We start from the raw sequence: 19,992 nt of genomic DNA on the forward strand, positions 1-19,992 counted from the left end.
CAGTGCGTTGTACCCGAGTTGCTGCAGCGTCTCTCTGACCGCGGCGCTCTGCGGGTGTTTGCTGCGGATGAGTCGAGCGGCCACGTCGCTGCAGCTCTGCAGTCGCTCCTCTCCGACCTCCAGCTGCTTCAGGAAACCCTCAAACTTCCCACGAAGCAACTGACACGTCCACAACAAACACAGACACTCTTCAGCTTCATTGTTTTTAAAACAGCATCATCATCAGAACTTGAGAGGAAGAGTTTTCCTGTGATCAGGACGTAACGATCACATTACGATAAACAGCACTGAGCAACAGTTTTAGCCACTTAAAATACTGATCTCATTTCGTTTTTTTCTGTTTTCATGGTTTTATTTTTGAGAGCGTCCTCACTCTTGCACTGTGCTTTACATACAGATAATAATAAACCCGTAATCCGTGACGATCGGCCTGTAATAATGTCAGACCTGCTGATTCATCTGTACGGCTCTACCCTAGTTAGAGAGGCGTCACCTGAACGTGCTGGTAGTCGTTGCCCAGGTCCTGAGACTCTGCCGTCTGTCTCTGCCGGATCATCCAGTCCTCCAGCTCTGAGGATTCACGTGTGAACTCATGGAGGTGGAAGACTTCCTGTAACCTCTGACCCCTGACAGCAGACAGTGAGACCACATGTGCACAGGCGGGTCAGCCACCGAACATTTTCCATTTGAAAAAACAGGATATAAAGCAACTAAGAGCAGACGCAGCTATTATCAAGGATCAATCAATTATGGTATTAATGAGGTTGGAAGCGTGAGACTGTCTCCACTGAGGCATTCAGAGAACCTGTGCACAGCACTGGGACTGATTACACTTATAAAACAATATAGTGATATGCTTTAAAATGAATTGTAAAATCAGCAGCAACAACAGAGAGAAATAAAAATCTTGGATTATTCCTCAACGTTAAAACTCTGTATTTGCAGTTTGGAGCTTTACCTGAGAGCAGCCTGGTGCTGCAGCTGCTGGTGCAGGCTGCTCAGGTGGCTGTAGGGTCTGCTGAGCTCCTCCAAACTCCAGTTCTGGACCGCCTGATCCACCTGGTCTCCCAGCTCCTCCACCTCCACCTCCAGCACCTCCAGCTGGCCCTCCAACACCTGCAGGACCAGGAGGGGACTGTTCACAGACATCCAGGTCTCCTCTTGTTTCGGTTCAGACCTCTCACTCACAGTGTGTGTTGTACCTGATGTTTGGTGATGAGACTCTGTGTGGCCAGTTGGTCTTTGCCGTAGTCATCACTGGTCACCAGACTGAGAGTCTCCGTGAGCCTGGACTCCAGCTCTGAGCAGTCCAGCAGCAGCTGAGGACAGATCACATTCAGACGCAGTCAGTTCTTTATATTCACTGAAACTTAATGTAACATGCAAATACAATGACTCACTATCATTGGACATGTAGAGAAATCTACTCCTTCTCTGTTGTTTGCATCCAGTGCTAAACTATAACGTTATTGATTATTTCACTTCTATAGATTGGCTCATTTTATTTTCATAAAGCATCTAAATAATCTAAAGGAAGAAGTTGTAGCTCAAACATTATGTGAAGTATAGTTAAGCTAATCTAAAGCTAACCACTGATTTTACTGATACTTTTGATATTGATAAAACTGGTTTGTTGTTTAAAAGCAAACTCGATTGTTCATAAGTAAGTAAAACATCAAAAAAAGTTTTATATGAGACCTGACGGAGTTATTTCCAACAATAAGACAATAATTAGATACCTCTCAAAGTAATCATCACCTCTCCGTCCCTCTCACCTGTTCTCTGGTGATGGCCTTGCTCAGGTGGGCTGCTCTCCTTTTGCAGGCCTCCTCAAGCTCCTCCCACTCTGCCCTCAGGTGGCTGCACCTGTAAAAAAAAACAGCAGACACAGGTAAGACCAAAACGTCACAATGAGAGAACAGAAAAAACGTTTCACACAGTGTTTCATGAACAGTAGAGAGACTTTAATGATGTTTGTTCAAATTCTTGTTCTGGTCACGAATCTTTCTTCATAAACTAAAGATGCAAAAAAAAAATTTCAACCCGAGAGAAATTAGCACCTCTGGAGCACGTCCGCTCCGTCTGATTTGCTGGATTTGGCCAGGCTCCGCCCCTTCTCCAGGACGTGGTTCAGGTGTTTTTGGTGGGCGTTCACTTCAGCCTGTAAATCCTACACACACACACACACACACACACACACACACACACACACACACACACACACACACAAGGCTTTAAATGAGCAAACTTACAGGTTTTTCCTTTGTTTTAACTGTTAATTTGATTTATAAATGTGACGATATATCTGGAAAAATTGACCTTTACATCACAAATGTCACAAATGATCCCCATCATCATTATTGTTATTATTATAATCGTTTACCTTGTGTTTCTGCATGAGGCTGATGGCTCCAGCCAGAGACTTGTCGTACCCTGTGGACCCAGAGGCAGGAAGGTGTTCAGAGACCCAGCTGAGCTCCAGGTCCACATCGTGATAAAACCCAAACAGCAGCACCAACGCCTCCAGCTGAGCTCGACGCCGGTCCAGAGGCTTCTGGAGGGATTTGAACCTGCGGCACAGACCTCATTAAGTCAACACCATCTGGTTCAGGTTCCTGTGTTCAGTCAACTATGTTAACCAGATACTTTTTTACTGCTCATATAATTTATCTGATTCTTTTATTGGCAAAGTTTTTGATTTTAAATAGAACCTAAAAACCTGCTGCATTCTGGAAAGTCACTTCTATATATTCGCTGTAGAGAAATGGACCCTTTGAAATTATTTACAGCACATTATCATTGTAGTATTTTGTGCTAAAGTTACTTTGCAAAGTTTACAGTGTGAAGAGTATTATGGTTCAGCACCTTTGTAAGAAGCAGAAAAACTATCCCCTCACATCATTTTACAATAATTATTTTACTCTAGCGACTTCAACAACGTCTGAAAATAGAAGTGAAATACTCGGGTCTGTAGTTGATGCCTGAGCTGCTCCCGATAAAGAAATTAGTATCATCAGTGCAGCTGTTGCTAAATCCAGCTGTTAACACGCTGCAGCGTGGACTCACAGAGTGAGGTACGTGTCGGTCTCCTGGAGGATCCTGTGAGAGTCAAAGTGGTTGGAGGCGAGGTGTTTGGCCCTGCTGACGATGGAGTTGATCTTCTCCGCCAGCTCCTTGGCCTCCTGCTCCAGCTGCTGATGCTCCTTCACACACAAACAGCTGTTTCATAAATTCACCCCTTTCCCTGAAGCACAGTCGTTTGGTCATTTAGAAAAAGCGTCTCCATTATAAAATTTGTCCCCCAGAGAAGACGGACACATTCATCTTACAGAATTTTAGTTTTCTTTTTTAAGAAATACACAACATAAGAAAACATTGTTGGTAACTTCCTTAGCTGAAGATCAAATGTCCCAAGCACTTCAGATCTAGGTCACTATTTAACATGTAAAAGTAAAACTTAAAAAGTAATTTAAAAAAAACTTAAAAATGTTTCATTTCTGAAACAGCTGTAGCAACATTTAGCACATGTAGCAAGTTTAAAAATGTAAGATAATATAATAATAATAATAATAATAATAATAATGACTCCTCTGCCTCCTGCATCCCCAATCCATCTACCTTGTTTATTGTATCATCGTTTGTAAACAGCTTGTTTGTTTTGTTTGTATTTTCTTGTATTTTAAAGGCTCATCTAACGACATGTAAATCAGCTTGAGATATAAATGCTCTGGTATGTTGCTTTGTTTCATACTATATATTTGTCCATAAACAAATAAACATTAAATAAATAAATTTAAAAACAGTGGACAGGTGTTATATCAGTGTCCTCACCTTCAGCAGCTGTCGACTGGAGCGCAGGTCGTGACCTTTGGCAGCGTTGTTCAGCATCCACTGGATGGCTTCAATCTTCACTTTGGCATCCTGAGGACGGACACGAAGAACATCAGCGTTTATTTAGCTAAACTAGTTACCGAGCTTTAAGTTATCACTCAGTAGTTAGCTAGTCAGTTCATCAGTTGTTCAGTTAGCTGGTTTGTTACACTGTTGGTTAGCTGATCAGTTAATTAGCTAGCTAGGTTACTCTGATAGCCAGTCAGTTAGCCAATATCTAACTTAGTCAAGAGTTAGCAAGGTGGTTAGCTGGTGTGTAAGCCGGTAAGATAGTTAACTATATTATCCAGTTGTCAGTCAACCAGTGTGTTAGCTAATACTTCCGTCACTTAGACAGCGAGGGTTAGTCAGTTGACTAGCTTGTTTGCTAACCAGTTTATTAGTCAGTGAGTCAGGTAGTGGATGGGTAAACTGGTCAGTTAGCTAAAGTCAGTTTATCTGCTATCAGTCAGTTAGCTAACATTAAACATTCAGCTAGTTGGTTAGCCTGTTTATCAGCCAGACAGTCAGGAGGTAGGTTAGTAGTCAGTTGGCTAAATTAATCAGTTATCCAGTTGTGTTTCAGTTTGTTAGTTAGCCATTCGTTCAGCTAGGCATCAGTTTTAATTAGTCAGTTAGCTCAGTTTGCTAGCTAGTCAATACCAGTGGTGAACTGGTCAGTTTAGATAGCTAAGGTTAGTCAGTTACTGAGGTATTTACCTGCAGCAGCTCCATCAGCTGTTCCTGCTGTCCCGCCTGTCTCAGTTTGTCTCCTCTGTCGGCCATCTTGTCCTGCAGTCTCCTCCACCGGCTGCTGAGCTGAGTGGACTTCCTGCTGATGCTCTGACTGTTGTAGTGCTCCTCAGCCAGCATCTCCTGTCCCAGCTCAACACACACAAACGCATGTAAGGTGTTTATGAAAAGTGACACTAGTAAAGTAAATGTCTTCTTCATTGTATTAGTGTCTGTTCACAAATTACGCAAACTATCAAAGAAACAGCTGTTTTAACTACTAACTAACTAGAGAAGAACCGGAGGGGAGCAGTTTACCTGAACCAGTCTGTCCAGCCAGACCTGGTTAGCCTGCATCTCCTTCTCAGCTGCCTCGTGTCTCTTGAGCTTGTGGAGGACGTTGGTGGGGTCGCGGTACGACTCGTCCTCAGCCACCTTAAACTTCTCCTCCATCCACAGCAGCAGCTCGTCTGCGTCCCTCTGAAACTCCTGCAGCACCAAACGTCAGGGAAACTAATGGCACACTATCGTTTGAAAAAAACGCTGCTACAACATTTTTAACACGACGACACTACAAGAGACCGAAGGGTTTAATGGACGGATAAACAAATCAAACAAAGAATGGAACTGATAACCTGTCTTTACATACAGGTTGGTCCTGGTGTGATGATATGAGAATACCTGGTATTTCTTGGAGGCCAGCAGCAGACTCCTCCTCTCAGTGCTGCTGTCTTTCAGCCTCACGTTGGCCGTCTGGATGCTCCTGCTCCTCTCCTTGATGCTGAAACATTAACTCAGTAGTTTAAACAACAGAATTACATAACATGCTCCATCACCACTAGTTAGGTTTGATTGTTGGACTTGCACTGGAAACTTATTGGTTAATCAAGATGTTGTTGTCCAAATTAAAAAATAAATAAATAAATAAATAAAGACTAGTGAAGTTAATTACCTTTGATCATCAGTTCTTTGGGCTGAAAATCTGTTCAATTGTTATGTTGTTTTTGCCAGAAATTAAAAAATATCTGATAATAAATTGACAATCATTTTTTTATATAAGTTATTTCAAAATTACTTTAAAGCTGTGATAATGTATGATTTTATAATATCGATGTTTGAACTGACGATGTGAAAACAACAGGAGTGGTGAGAGAAACCTCCGTCCGTGTGTTGCATTTCCTGTTTTATTTTGAAATTACTTACTTCACCTTGTGTGTGTTCTGTGTTGTTTTGCTGTGCCACATGTCTCATTAGTTAATTAGCCTTCAGTGTATGCGTAGGCTTGTGTTTCCTCGTCTCAGTTGCCAGATCATTGTGTTTAGTTGCCGGTTGCTTCGTCGTCTACTCGTCGATTAATCAACCAATCAGCTCACTCAGCTAAAACCGAATCGCTTTTTAAAAAGTGATGATTCACAGGTGTTGTCTTCACAACTTGTTTTTGCTGAAAACAATTCTTATTAATATTCATATAATTATTAATATTGTGATGATAATTAGATCCATATTGTCCAGGTGTTACCTACTTCAGGTAAATACAGACCAAGTCAAAACCCTCATTGTTGTATCTTCTCCATATTGAACAAAGAGACAAACTTCCACGTGTGTTCTCTTACTGTTTTGCGGCGTAGTGTTGCTGGTTGATGAGCTCCAGACTGCGCTCTCTGAAATGATGGACTCGTTGGTCCAGAGCCTTCAGGAGACCTTCCAGCTCCTCCTGTCGACCCAGCAGACTGTGGACACTGTCCACCGAGTCCTGCATCAGTGAGCGCAGAGAGATAATCAATATACACAGAAGTTATTCAGCAGGTTTTACGTTTCGAAGCACTGCTTTCATGTCTCAGTTTAATCTACGTATATTCAGGAATCTAACTGAAGTCAAGTTTCACTTTCAGGGTCGATGGACCATGAAAACAGATCAGAGTGAAGCGTCCTCACCCCGACGTCTTTGACCCTCAGTCGGGCTTCGTGTCCGGACAGCGCCGCCTCAATCCGGTCTCCCTCCTGGTTCAGCCTCTGGAGCTCCACCTGCTGCTCCAAATACTGCTTCCTACTGGTCCACATGTTGTCCAGTTTGGACCAATCAGAAGAGAGATTGTTCAGGGTTTCCTGGATGTCCACACCACCCGTCGTCCTATTAGAGGAGCCCCGCTGAAGAGATTCCCCCAACTTCTCCATCTCCTTCAGCCTGAGACACAAACACACTGTACTGGTCATTTACACTGTAATTATTCATTCACAATATTTATTAATAAGAACAATAACTTGATTAATTGAAATTATAATGGAAATAAGGCTAAAATGTGTTCAGTTCCCTGAATCTACTTGCATTTCTCTTTTTGTGCATAACTTTAATGATTTCAACATTAAAACTGCTAAATCAGTGATTGACAATGGAATCTCATCGAAAATACACAATTACTGTCAAAATAAAAATTTAAATGGAATCCCCATTGACATGAATATATTTTAAATTTCAAATGTATTTTATATTTAAAATTTTTGCATTTTGATCAAAATTATGATTTTAAATAATTTCTAATAGAAGAAAATGAATTAAAGGTCAATGTCTTTTTCTTCTTATTAAGGCAGTGTTGTGTTTAGTGCACAAAAAATAATTAATTTAGGAAATTATTTATTTTCAAAATATAAAAATATTAAAGTGAAAATTATATTTAAAAATTGTATAAAATTTTATCACATATGTGCACTCAAATAAAAAAAATTATTAAATTAAATTTCGTATTGACAGCTATAGACGTCCATAAGTGAAATGAAATCTGGTCAAATTTGCAAATAAAGTAACTGTTCTTTCTGTTATAGATTAGAATATTTTCTCTAAGCATTGAGGCCACAGTAATAACCTGTGTTGTGTTTTATTGTGGCGGTACCTCCTGACTCCTCCTCTTTACCTGCTCCTCTGCTCCTCCATGTCCAGCCGGAGCTCCTGGTGTTGTTCCAGCAGGGCGATGGCTGAGGCCACGTCAGCGGCCGCCTCCTCCTGCAGGAGACGGTCCTGCACTGAACCGGCCCAGCGCTGCAGCTCTTTGGCCTGCTGCTGGAAGCTCTGCAGCCTGCGGGCCTCCTCCAGGAGGCGCTGTCTGTCTGCAGCCTGATGCTTCACCTGGGAGACAACCCATGCAGGTCGTTATTTTTAAGTAGATTAATTCCTCCTTTTCTGTCTTCTGGCAGAAGGTTAGAATTGAACTCTAACCTGTTTCAGCAGAGCTTCGAGACCCCGAACCTCCTCCATGATGGCTGCACTCTCTGCTGGACTGCAGTCCTGCTTCCTGCAGCACAGGAAACAAACATCCAGGACTATGAGATGCAGTATACTTCTCACCTCAGATGGTTCACGTGAAAAACACCAAATCGGTGACTAAATTTTTATTGTTTTAAAACACTTCTGCTTTGTCTCCTAATTAGTTTCTTTTTCTGTCTCATTTGTTTATTGGGTTTTACAGCACAAATTAAAAGAGGAAGAGTGGTGGTCACTATCAAAGATCCACAGCGACTCTCATTAGTCTTCAATAAAATTTAGCAGCAAGAATCTCTCTGCCATCAGGGGAACAACTTCAACCTCCAACAAAAGTAACACGTGTCCTTTTAAATCTTTACCATCCTCTTCGTACCACCTCCTCCTCTTGGTTCCTTCTTTTACAAGGAAACAAACTAATTATTCTTAGTTTTTCTGTAACAGTCCTAAAGCCTAACTCAGAGCCGTACATCTTGGCGACGCTCCTCAGGTAGGCGATCTTGCCCTCCAGGGTCTGGATGTCTCTGAGGGCCTGAGCCTGGTTCTTCTCCTCGGCCAGCAGGGTGAAGGAGCTGCAGCCCACGTCCACGACGTCAAGCCGGGACAGCTGACCCTGCAGCTGACCTTTAGCCTCCTCGCAGCTCCGCAGGAAGGACTGCACGTCTGCCGTACTCAGCAGCTCGTGGCCCTTCTCGTCCTTCAGCTGCTGGATCCGATCCCACCTGAGGACACGGAGGAGACCAGAATCAGCTGCTTCAGTCCAGGTCACATGTCTACACTCTGCTTGATTTTGATGGTTTCTACCTGTTGGAAATCGTCCTCTGTCTGGCCTGGATCTCTCTGTGTTTACTGTGCCGACTCTTCACCAGCTCCTCCGCCATTTTGATGATGTCATCTAACCGGCCACGCCCACTTGCCAACTCAGTCAGGAAGTTCTAAAACAGGAAGTCAATACAGGTTAAATCTGTTGGGCTGTCTTTCTACACCACCATCATCATCATCATCATCATCTCCACCTGCTAATAACAGTCCACACGTTGTCTTCATGTACATGCAGTTATGCTCTGCACTAAGGCATTGTGGGTAATGCCCATTAACATGCTCCATTACTTATTATAGTATTGAAAAAGAATAAATATTTAAATATTTAAACCTCGCGTAAGCAGGACCCTTCAAATCCTGGTCTTTAATTATTATTTATTTACTGTCTGATTATTGATGTTTTAATCACACGTGAAGATGTTGTTGCCAGGCAACAGTTCCAGCATGTGACTCGATATAAAACCACACCCTGCTATGTAAAGTCTTCACCTCATACTTGGCCTGCACCACTCCCAGGTTGTCGGCGTCGGTGGTGAAGGTGTTCAGGACGTTCTCCTTGTCCTCCATCCACGACTCGAACTCCTGGCAGCCGTTGTAGAATCGGTGCAGACGCAGCGTCTCCTCCAGACTTCTCGTCTTCGACTGAAAACAACAACAAATCAGAAACTTACTTTAAGGGAGCCTCACATGAAGCTGCATGTAGCTTTAAGTGTGTCTGAATTTACTGCATCTTTACCATCAGTTTCCTTTGTTTTATTTCATCTTAACTCCATTATCATCAGACTACATTTCCCACGCTGCCCCTCTCTCACCTTGACCAGGTTGTGCAGGGAGTGGTAGTCCTGGTCCAGAGCGGTTTGTGTGCTCTCCACAGTGTCTCTCTGGTACTGTGGGTCCGGCAGCATCGTTGTTTGGATCTCAGTCGTGCTGCGACGCATCGAGCGGCTTCGCCTCGGACGACTCAGCTTCCTGCTCGGGCTTTCCGGCACGCCAGTGGTGGAGACAGGCGGGGTGGGGGGAGCAGTCTGAAGAGGGTGATGAAGACGGGAGGAAGATTAGGTGATGACCTTGTAAACAACTAAACAATTGACAAGTTTCTGAATTTTAATCTCTTTAATTTCAAAGACAGTGGCTTCATTAGTTCTGTAGTTTTGTTTACAACTCGTCTGAAGTATAATAATTGGATTTGTGTTTGTTTAACATGCAATTCCCTGAACATCCACACTGTAGGTAATGTAAGGTTATATAATTTATTTTTACTTTGACATAATTTATCTGCAGTTTGAGTTCTTATCTATTTTTCATCATTCAAAAAATTTCATTTTAGACAATTTCAACATCCTCTCATTCCTTTGCGTATTAATTTTCTTACAGGATCACCAAAGATGATGAATATCTCATATTGAATCCACAGCATCAAAACTGTTTAAAATTCTTACCACAACAAAACAAATTTATATCATCTGCAAATAAAATCATTTTGAGTGTTTTGGAAACCTTAACTCTATCATCTGTGTTCAAAATTAAAACAATAATGGGCCTAACATCGAACCTTGCGGAACTCCAAAAGGAACATTTAATATTATTTATCTAAACATATCAATATCTATTCATATTTACCTATAATGATCAGAGACAATGGTTAAATTCATTATTTAAAAGTTACTGATTATTGATCGTACGGTGGCTGGGAGGAGGGTCAGGTAGGTTTTGGGGATGAGCTGCTGGTTTCCTTGGCCGTCTCTGGCCAGAACTCGGTCTCCATCCGGCTCGGTGCTGACGATTGTTATGATGTCGTTACGATCCCATTGAAACTGGCCTGAACACAAGACAACAATCAGTTCATATAATGACTCTGGTCGTGTGAGTCCTGCAACAAGAACAACAACTTACAGAAGCATCTATTATTCTTTTATATAAACCAGTAAAAGACCCAACTAGAAAACATAACATGTGTGTAAAAATGACTCATACCACAGATACTGACAGGTGTGTGACTTATGAACTAATCCCAACTCTTTTATTCCGGAGTCTAAAGGTTTTTACTAATAATTACTGGAGTTTGACTTTGAATGTTTGTGTCATTTCCCATCATGCTCTGCTGTTTAACAGTGACACAGATCAGACCTGCAGTACCTCTGCTGTATCTGAAGCGGACCTTGGCCTTGCTCTCCTGTCTCTCAGGGGCGGAGCTCACAGAACTCCTCCCACCCTTTGCGCTAGGTGATGATGTCGCTGATCCTGGCCCCTCCTCCTCTCCCGATGAGTCGCTGTATTGGATCATTTTACTCTGGTGAGGCTCCGCCTACACAGGTAGAGTGAGTGTCAGCACAGTTTTGCCCTCAGACGTGGCGAGATGACGACACTTACCCTCGCAGCTTCACAGATTTGAGTCTATACTCACAGTCAGAGCAGTTTGCTGCGCTGCGCTCTTCGCCTGCTCCGACAGTCTCTTTATCTCCGAGGCGTAGGCCACCATCTCTTTCTCCAACCGTACGTGGCGCTGCAGCAGCGCCGCCGTGCTCGACTCATCCTTCCCATGATCCTCGCTGGTCAGTAGCGGTTTCCTGTCACCCAACCAGGATTCGGCCTCTGCCACATCTGCAAAGTACTGCACAGAGGAGCATCTGTCTTAAACCAGGGAGGTCTGAGGAAACCTGGACCCAGGCCCCATAAACAGGGACACAGCAGGAGGTTCAGAGAAAGACTGAGATATGTATTAATTAATATAAGGTAGAAGTTTAAAGCATTTCCATGGTTACCTGTTTGATGGTAGCGGCAGCCTGCAGTCTGTTGCGGCGTCCCGTCACCTCCTCCGTCAGGTGGCTCCACTGCTTCTTTAAGGTCTTGATCCACTTCTGGACGGCGCGCTGGTTCACCTGACTCTGCTTGGTCAGCTGATCCTGACCTCGACCCAGAACCCCCTGGTACAGAGACTCCTGAGCCTGGATCTCCGCCTCCAGCCCCTGATGGAATTAAATCAAATTCATTTATTAAGTTGATCATCCTGATCCATCCGTAGATGAATCATCCCCACTAATTAGTAACTCGGGTTGTTTACATTTCTATTCTATTTCATTTACCATACTATATAATAATATATAATCTTATGACATTAAGTCACCTTATCTTAGTTTAGCATGTCTTATCTTAGCTTAGTTTAGCTTAGCTTGTGCGTCTCACCTTGTGTTTGTGTTGGGCCAGCTGGATGTGGTTGAGGTCTCGTCCGAGTCCGGCCGCCTGCAGCTTCAACCAGCGCTCATACAGCCACGCCTCCAGCTCCTCACAGTCATAGAAGAACTCAAACAACCTCAACTGAGCCTCCAACTGTCTCCTCCTGCTGCTGCTGAGCGACACCAGAGACTTGTACTGAGTGTCGAGAGCTCTCACTCTGCTCTGAATCTGCTGACCGTCTCTGACTTTTCCCTGGAAGAGAGAGAGAGAGAGAGAGACAGGGATGAGCCGACATCTCTCTCACCCCCTGACCTCCTTTGACAGCTTCACCTGACAGTGATACCGGACACGGTGTCGTACCCTCAGAGCTGCGCTGCTGATGGCGGCGATGGTTTCACCGTGCGCTGAGATCTGAGCTTCCAGGAGATCCTGCTTCTGAAGGAGAGACGCCACCTCCTCCAGCTGCTTCCCCAGTTCAGAGGAACTGGCCTGGGACTGAAGACCAAGAGGGGAGGGGGGAGAGCAGCGAGAGAGAAGAGAGGGAGGGAGGGAGGGAGGGAATCACTTTGATCTTACACAAGAAGATCTGTTGTATATAGACTTTTAATCACACCTGGTCTCCTCCTGAACAAACCTGCAGCTCTTTCAGCTCCTGGGAGACGAGTTCGATGTCTCTGAGGACACTGAGAGTTTCAACTACATTTCCCAGCAGCCCCCTCTGCTCCTGCAGCTGCTGCAGCAGCTCCTTCCATCGACGGCTGATGCTCTCCTCCCTAAGACACACAAACACACACACATACAAATGATTCTGTCCCGTATGATGTTCTTCATAGTTTGACATTAAGATGATGTTATTTTGTTTTAAACAGTAGAACTGTATCAGCAACATAAACACAGACTCTATTATTAGTAAGTGTCTGTATTCTCATCTTAAACCTCCGACTCACCAAACTCTCTTACAAACTTGTTTCAACGTGCTGAACGTCTCTTCTACATGTCTGCGTTTTAATCGTTAGCATCTCCGTCAGAATTTCACATCATGAAGCTTAAAGTCCTGCGGTCGGAAATCAGCTGATGAAAACACGTCTTCAGATTTAACTGTAGAGTCTGAAGTCTTGTTAAGAAAATCAGAACAAGAGAAAACATGTCTAAAGCCATTATGACATCATAGAGCTGCACTGTGACACCTGATGTTATTTTTCTGTCATTGACTGAAATCACTTCCTCATCTTTAGACTGACGGAGCTGCTGGTGCCAGTTCCACCTTCACTCCTCCAGCTGACCGAGGTCGTTCTCACCTCCGGATGATCTGCTCCTTGCTGTGGTAGTTTCCTCTCTCGACGGTCTTGGCCATGTCTCTCAGGGCGCTGAACCGCGGCTCTCTGGCCAGAGCGTCGGTGGCGAGCGCCTCCAGACGACGGCCCGCCGCCTGAGCCTCCTCCAGGGTGGACAGACCTCGGACGTCCTGCCTCCGGACCAGACGCACCGTGTCCTCCAGATACCCCTCCCTCAGCGCTGCCTGAGAGAGCAGAGACAAACCCACTGAATCTATCATCCATCCATCATCCATCCCACACTCTGGCACCAGCTGCTCATCAGGACAGGTGTGTTTACCTTCCTCCCAAACTTCTGGGCGAGTTGCTCCAGGTTCTCCAGACGAAGCAGCGCCTCCTGCAGGGCTCCTTCTCGCTCGTGTTCGGCTCTCTCCAGCAAAACCCAACTCTTCTCTATGTCGCTCAGGGTTTTACCTTCTCACACACACACACACACACACACACACACACACACACACACACACACACACACACACACACACACAGAAAAGCAACATTAGATAATGTAGAAAACGTATTATGAAACGCCAAAGACGTCATATCACTCTGTTTTCCTGTGATCACAAAATAACGTTTTATATTTATTCTTATATTTATTCTAATCACTCTGAGAGATTAGAATAAGTGACAGTTAAACACTGAAAACAAACACGAAGGCGATATTCAGTTTAGTTTTGTTTGAAGAAGAAAAGCAACAAATCCTCAAATTTAAGAAGCTTGAAACCTTTGCTTAAAGAAAAGTCACTAAAACGATGATTTGATAATCACATAATCACATACAACAGCTGTGGATTCATTTTCTGTCCATTAAACAACTAATTGACTGATTGTTGCAGCACAGTGTGTAGATTGTGTCTCGTACCCTCCGGGGGATTGTACGCCCACTGGTTGTTGGCGGCCAGCTGAGTCTTCAGACTGAACAGATGAGCCTCAATCGCCCCGCGCTCCTAAAGAGAGAGAGACACAGTCACATGTCAATCAGCTCCATGGTTAGAAAAACAAAAAGGACAAGATACAGAAAAAGCAGTTGTAAAAATACCTGCGCTTCACTATTATAATGTTATATATTGTGTAATTATATATGTTATTAATCAAAACAGAACAAGTTCTTCTGGATTCATAATCTCAGTCACTTGAATCCTGCAGGGACGGATCAGGATTTTAGCACTGGGGATTTTTTATTGTCATTTAATTTTAATAAAAGTTTTGTAGTTTTGCACTTGAATAAGTTTTTATTAATTATTATATATTATATATTTTTTAATTATTTTTTTGGTGTATCTGTGTCAGCAGACGAGTCCGGGGCAGGTGTGACAGGTTTCACTCTCGACCTTTGTGACGGCGTCTCACCTGGTATTTAGGAGGCTTCTCCACGGTTCTGTAGGTCTTGAACGCCGTCATCAGCGTCTGCATCTCCCTCAGAGAGTTTGGGAATCGTCTGTCGTTCAGCTGCACCACCTTCAGCAAGGAAACAAGCGGTGAGACGTTCTGACACTTCCTTCTCTAACTCACTGCATGGCTCATCTAAGTCAGTCCTGGTGTCAGTCCGTGTCAGGTTCTGTTACCTTGGTTTTGATCCAGCGCAGCAGATCTGAGACCAATCTCTCATACTGCACCTTCATGTCGTCCAGCTCCATCAGCATCCCGACAATCTGAGGAGACAGAGTCCTGCATCAGTCTGTTGTCTCACACGTCCTCAGAGTTACACTCTATCATCTCTCACCGACGGCTGCAGCGATTCCCAGTATCTAACATTCAACATGATAAAGTTCGTCTGTCATGTCCGAGTCTTTGAAGGTTAAAAAGTTTTGAATTAATACAAAACAAAGCAAAGTTTTACAATCTCGTGATCAGGGACCAAATCCATTTTTGATGGAAGAAATATCTCCCTGCGGCCTCTTGTCAACGGTTCCACATGTGAGGAGTTCAGTCACAGCGTTTTCACTCCTCACATTCTTTCATTTAAATCATTTAGAGGGAAAATTATCGAGTGTTTCTCCCCGATAAAGGAGGAAAAGATCAGAGAAATGTCTGAGAAATAAAGATGGTTCGTGCAGCAGAAAGAAGAACTGCAGGTCCGTGAACATACAGACACTAAAGGACAGGACGCTGCAGAGAAACGGGACAGACCTTGTGGCGAGGCGTCGCAGGTGATTCTCTCCTGTACTCCCTCTTCAGCCACTGACCGCTGAGACTTCCTCCCACTGACATACTGATACCTGTCTACATGCACACCTGCACCCTGTCGGCCATGACGGTCGCTTCTACACACCTGGTGCACTTAGTGTAAAGACACGTGACTCAGGTAGCAGGTACCTGGATAGTCATTGTTGAAACCACTAACATACCTGGATTCTCCATACCTAGACTGCACCTGAAACACACCTGGCACACCTGTTCCCTCCGGTTTAAAGCTTTTTTAACAAACTGAAATGTTTCGTTAAAACCACCAACATCCCTACGCCTCAACTGGACATCACCTGATGTACCAATTAATTTAAACCTGAAACATCTTTGTTGAACATGGAAAGAACAGGTAAGGACCTGCACACACCTGAAGCATACAGTGAGCCTGATGGAGACGCACACACCTGGAACACACCAGGTACAACAAGGAACCTCCAGTTTCAGCCTGTGAAATCTTTGGTGAAACCTGCTTCCAGATTCCTTGACATACCTGAAAACACACCTGGCTCAGCTGATGAGCGTGGCAACCGCTACACACCTAGAAACACACCTTGACATCTGATGCATACAGTATCTAAATACCCTGACCACAACTCCAATTTAAGAAATCTGAGCCTTTATTGAAAACTCTACACACCTGGACACACCTGAACACACCTGGACACACCTGAAGACACCTGAAGACACCTGAAGACACCTGAACATACCTGAACACACCTGAACACACCTGGACACACCTGGTGCGTACAGAACAACTTCTGAAGATGCCTCTTTATGCCTTGACCACAACTGTAACACACCTGGCACACCCTCTGCCTCAGATTTAAGCCTGTAAAGTCTTGAAATTGAAATTTTCTAATATACCTGAAAAAACCTGGACACACCTGGTGCGAGAGGTTAAACTGCCAGAGACAGTTCAATATACCTTACCATACCCAGTCTCAGCCCATAAATCCTTTGTTAAACGTGCTAACATACCTGGAACACACCTGTTACATCTTGTATACCTGCTGGAGATGCTTTTAGACACACACACACCTGCGTTACACGGCACACCTTTTACCTCCAATTTGGACCTGGACAGCCTCCGGTGAAACCTTTACACACCTGGAAGTGCATGATACAGCGTTTTACCCAGACGCCTAAGCTTCTGGACATCTACCTGAATACCTGAATACACCTGAACCCACCTGGTGCAAAGAAACCAACATTACGTGACCCCAGGTAAATCACTGGACCTGGACATACCTGGTTTGCTCGAGCTCCAACCATCACAACTCGACATCAGGAGGTTCGATAACAAATTAATCAATAAGTAAAGATGTTAAAATCTCAATCTAACATCTGATCTGTCGCAACATCTGACATCACGTCTGCTGCTGATGAAGTACGAGGGGGGGGTGGGGGGGGGCCTGCGCAACATCCTCCATCAGTTTCTGTTAATAACTGTCGATACAGACGAGCCACTACACGGAGCTTTACAGAGACTTTCTACCTGCTGGAAACAGCAGGAACCTTAGAGCCTCAACGCAGTAACTGATCCATTAATTAACAGTTAAAGACGTTACATGGACGCAAAAGTCGTATAAACTTTACCACCAGTTCTGATTCAACCAGAGACGATACGGAGATGAACTCTCGCAGAACAAATGAGAAAGTTAAATTCTCCTCACGTCACAGAAACCTGTTCTCACAACAAACATGAAGCTTTACCAACAACAACTGTCTATAAATCCACAGTGAAATCTTTGTTCTGTTTCACCGTGTTGTCAGGTGCGACATCTTAGACCCTGAAGCTGAAGTGTAAAAGTCCAGCTCCGCCCCTCCACCCCTCCGCCCCCGGCTCTTCTCCTCTCCTGGTTCAGGTAAAGGTGTGTTTCAGTGGAGTCTCTGAATGACTGCTCATGTCTCTGATGTGCTGCCTCCAGCAGCGTCTGAGCGTCTGTGTGTGTGTGTGTGTGATCTGATGTGATTAGCTTAGCGTCAGCAGCCCCGCCCACAGCGAGCTACACAGTGTAGACAGGTCAACAACAGGCTGCACGGTCACCTCGCCCCCCAACATGAAGCACCACGACTATTACTACTGTAAATATGAATAATAATAAAGATGGTACCTCTGCTGTAACAGGTGAGCAGCATATGTTCTGTGATGTGTGTTTATTATATCTTCTGTTTATCTAGTTGTTGATGTGTTGAAGTGTCACAGCTGAGATTCACTGAGTCCCTCAGTGACTCCCTCAGCACCAATCAGTCCTGACTGTAATCCAGCAGTAATCCACACTGAGTGACAGGTAGAGGGGGCGGGACCTGATGGATTACAGGACGCCCACTTCTCTAAGCGCTGAGGAAAGGAGCTTCAGTGCTTCCTATTTGATCTCCTTTAGCGTAGGAAACGCCAGAGCTTCCTTTAGGAAAGGAAAGGAGGAAATGCCAAGGTGGAGGAGAAGTGACTTTTCCACCGCAGCCCGTGTGAGCGTGGATGAGCTTTAAACACTGACTGCTGCTGCAGCACCAAGAGCAGCCTGCAGAGGGCGGGGGAATCCACGGGTTGACACCAGGATTTATGATAAAGGTTAGAATTCAGTGTGTGAGTACTACTACTGCAAATACTACTTTACTTTACTAATTTATCACAGTTCATCAAAACTGTTAAACCGAGTCAGAGCTGCAACTGATTCGTCGTTTAAGTCGTTTTTCAAGCAGAAAAAACCAAATGTTTGTTGTTTAACTGAGATGATTTGATGCTTTTCTTCGTCATATCTGATTGTAAAGTGAGTATTTAGAGATTTTGGATAAAACAAGAATGTGAAAACAACATCTTGGGCTTTAGGAAATCAGAGCGGGTCACTGTTTTCTCCTTTTCTTTTAGGACAAAACAAACTGATCAACTGAGAAAAGATGATCTGCAGTGATATTACAGTTTATATTCTCTAACACAAAAGGGAGAAATTCAAATTTCACTTTGACTTTTATATGTTTACATTTTTTTTGGGAGAACCAACGTTTTGATCTGTCGTCAGTGCTGTCTCTGAAGTTTCACAAGATCATTGAAAGATTGTAGAGAATCATCATCATCATCATCAGTTTCCCAGAGGCTGAATAAATGTCTTTAAATCACTTGTTTTGTCTGAGTAACAATCCAAAACTCAAAGAACATTGAAGTGTTTTTACACCACAGACATTTAACAGTTGATAACCTGAACCTGTAAGAACCAGTAAGTTCTGGGTTCTGCCTTGTTTTCCCGCTTTGTTGACATGCGTCACTGAAGAGGCGACACAGGGACAAACGTCTTCAGCGCTGATGAGGACGAGTGTCGAGAGAACAGACAACAACTGAAAAAGTGCCGCTTATACGTGACATGAGACTGACTCCAGACCAGCTCCGTCCACTTCCCCTCGGTACCAAACCCATAAAAACCATCACATTACTCCTGAACCTGAAGACAGGAAGTGACGAAAAAGTCAAACAAAACGATGCAGCGTTTGGTCACGCTGCATCGTTATGGAGGATAAAGAACTTGGAGGATAAAGTATAAACCTACGCCACCAGATCATCACTAGGAAATGTAATTAAACTGGTGTCGTGCTCCACCACACAGCACACAGCTCACACTGACAACAAGTGGAAAAGATCTGATCACGTATCATTTTCTGCCGATTCCATTTCTGTTAAAACCAACTAATTGATGGTTTAATGCTCTGGTTATAAAAGTGATCTGCTGCAGGACGGTGGTCCGGTGCTGCCCCCTGGTGGACGTGGCTCTGACCTTGGCGAGTCTCTTCTGGATGGTCTGTCCCTGCTTCATCTTGGAGAAGTAGTGGTAGTACAGGGACACGTAGGTCATGATGGACTTCTCGTCCGGGTGAGGGACCACCATGTCCTCCACCTCCAGCAGCTGCATGATCCCGAACTGCCGCTCCGCCAGAGAGAAGGCGTGCTCCAGGTTGCGGCGGGGGTCGTCGCCATGGAACCGGCGGTAGTCGAAAAGGTCAGGCCTTGGACGAAGAGAGACACGGAAGTTAGAGTGTGTGTGTGTGTGATTTCTGTATTAGATCAGCTGTACAATGTGTAGGTGTGTACAACCTGCACACACACATGCAGCTTGTTGACACATACATATGTAAATGAACGTTAGTGAAGAAGAAGAGAGGAGGAAGATGACGACAGATGGATCCGTGTTAGTTTAGTTTTATTTTCTTACTTTTTAAAAACACTGTCACTGATTTTACATCAACATTCTCTCAACAAACAAACAAACAAACAAACAAACAAACAAACATCACTGATCACACTGAAAGTTGAGACTCAAAAAATGAAGAAACACAATAAAAACTTTAATAAATCATTTAGTGTTTGGTTCCTGCTGCAGCTTCTGAAGATGTTCTGTGATCACATGAGTGTGTGTGTGTGTGTGTGTGTGTGTGTGTGTGTGTGTGTGTGTGTTACCGGTGGGCGTGGATGAGGGCGTTGAAGGCAAGTCCGTCCCTCCAACTGGACGAGAAGTCCTGCACGTTGACGCCGTCGTAGCCCGACGTTTTCCTCTGGCACCAGATCAGAAGAGCCTCCTTCGCCGAGCGGTGCGCCACACTGCCTCCCCCTCCCGCCTGGGGGGGGGGGGG

At 44.2% G+C, this 19,992-nt stretch overlaps 1 protein-coding gene across 1 annotated transcript in view; it reads right to left on the bottom strand.

The window, feature by feature from the left end:
• The window catches only part of sptbn5 (spectrin, beta, non-erythrocytic 5), a 46,872-nt gene that overhangs the window by 20,299 nt on the left and 6,581 nt on the right, over positions 1–19,992 (bottom strand). Inside the window, exons 4-37 of the mRNA XM_087178764.1 lie at positions 19,820–19,977; positions 19,140–19,368; positions 14,751–14,837; positions 14,536–14,643; positions 14,048–14,132; positions 13,466–13,599; positions 13,150–13,370; positions 12,486–12,624; positions 12,212–12,346; positions 11,861–12,103; positions 11,440–11,643; positions 11,082–11,288; positions 10,814–10,982; positions 10,360–10,496; positions 9,490–9,702; positions 9,167–9,319; positions 8,660–8,790; positions 8,326–8,577; positions 7,814–7,889; positions 7,512–7,723; positions 6,538–6,787; positions 6,216–6,355; positions 5,284–5,383; positions 4,921–5,091; positions 4,591–4,755; positions 3,832–3,921; positions 3,067–3,203; positions 2,384–2,570; positions 2,061–2,170; positions 1,776–1,866; positions 1,203–1,319; positions 959–1,116; positions 494–626; positions 7–159 (exon numbers count right to left, since the gene is read on the bottom strand). Of these exons, the coding sequence (XP_087034890.1) occupies positions 7–159; positions 494–626; positions 959–1,116; positions 1,203–1,319; positions 1,776–1,866; positions 2,061–2,170; positions 2,384–2,570; positions 3,067–3,203; positions 3,832–3,921; positions 4,591–4,755; positions 4,921–5,091; positions 5,284–5,383; positions 6,216–6,355; positions 6,538–6,787; positions 7,512–7,723; positions 7,814–7,889; positions 8,326–8,577; positions 8,660–8,790; positions 9,167–9,319; positions 9,490–9,702; positions 10,360–10,496; positions 10,814–10,982; positions 11,082–11,288; positions 11,440–11,643; positions 11,861–12,103; positions 12,212–12,346; positions 12,486–12,624; positions 13,150–13,370; positions 13,466–13,599; positions 14,048–14,132; positions 14,536–14,643; positions 14,751–14,837; positions 19,140–19,368; positions 19,820–19,977 (5,295 nt within the window). The remainder of the gene's footprint in view (positions 1–6; positions 160–493; positions 627–958; positions 1,117–1,202; positions 1,320–1,775; positions 1,867–2,060; positions 2,171–2,383; positions 2,571–3,066; positions 3,204–3,831; positions 3,922–4,590; positions 4,756–4,920; positions 5,092–5,283; positions 5,384–6,215; positions 6,356–6,537; positions 6,788–7,511; positions 7,724–7,813; positions 7,890–8,325; positions 8,578–8,659; positions 8,791–9,166; positions 9,320–9,489; positions 9,703–10,359; positions 10,497–10,813; positions 10,983–11,081; positions 11,289–11,439; positions 11,644–11,860; positions 12,104–12,211; positions 12,347–12,485; positions 12,625–13,149; positions 13,371–13,465; positions 13,600–14,047; positions 14,133–14,535; positions 14,644–14,750; positions 14,838–19,139; positions 19,369–19,819; positions 19,978–19,992) is intronic.

Source organism: Seriola lalandi, unplaced genomic scaffold (genome assembly GCF_002814215.2).
Source record: "Seriola lalandi dorsalis isolate HSWRI2012SDOR001 ecotype SW California unplaced genomic scaffold, Sedor1 jcf7180002054734, whole genome shotgun sequence".
NCBI classification, from domain to species: domain Eukaryota; kingdom Metazoa; phylum Chordata; class Actinopteri; order Carangiformes; family Carangidae; genus Seriola; species Seriola lalandi.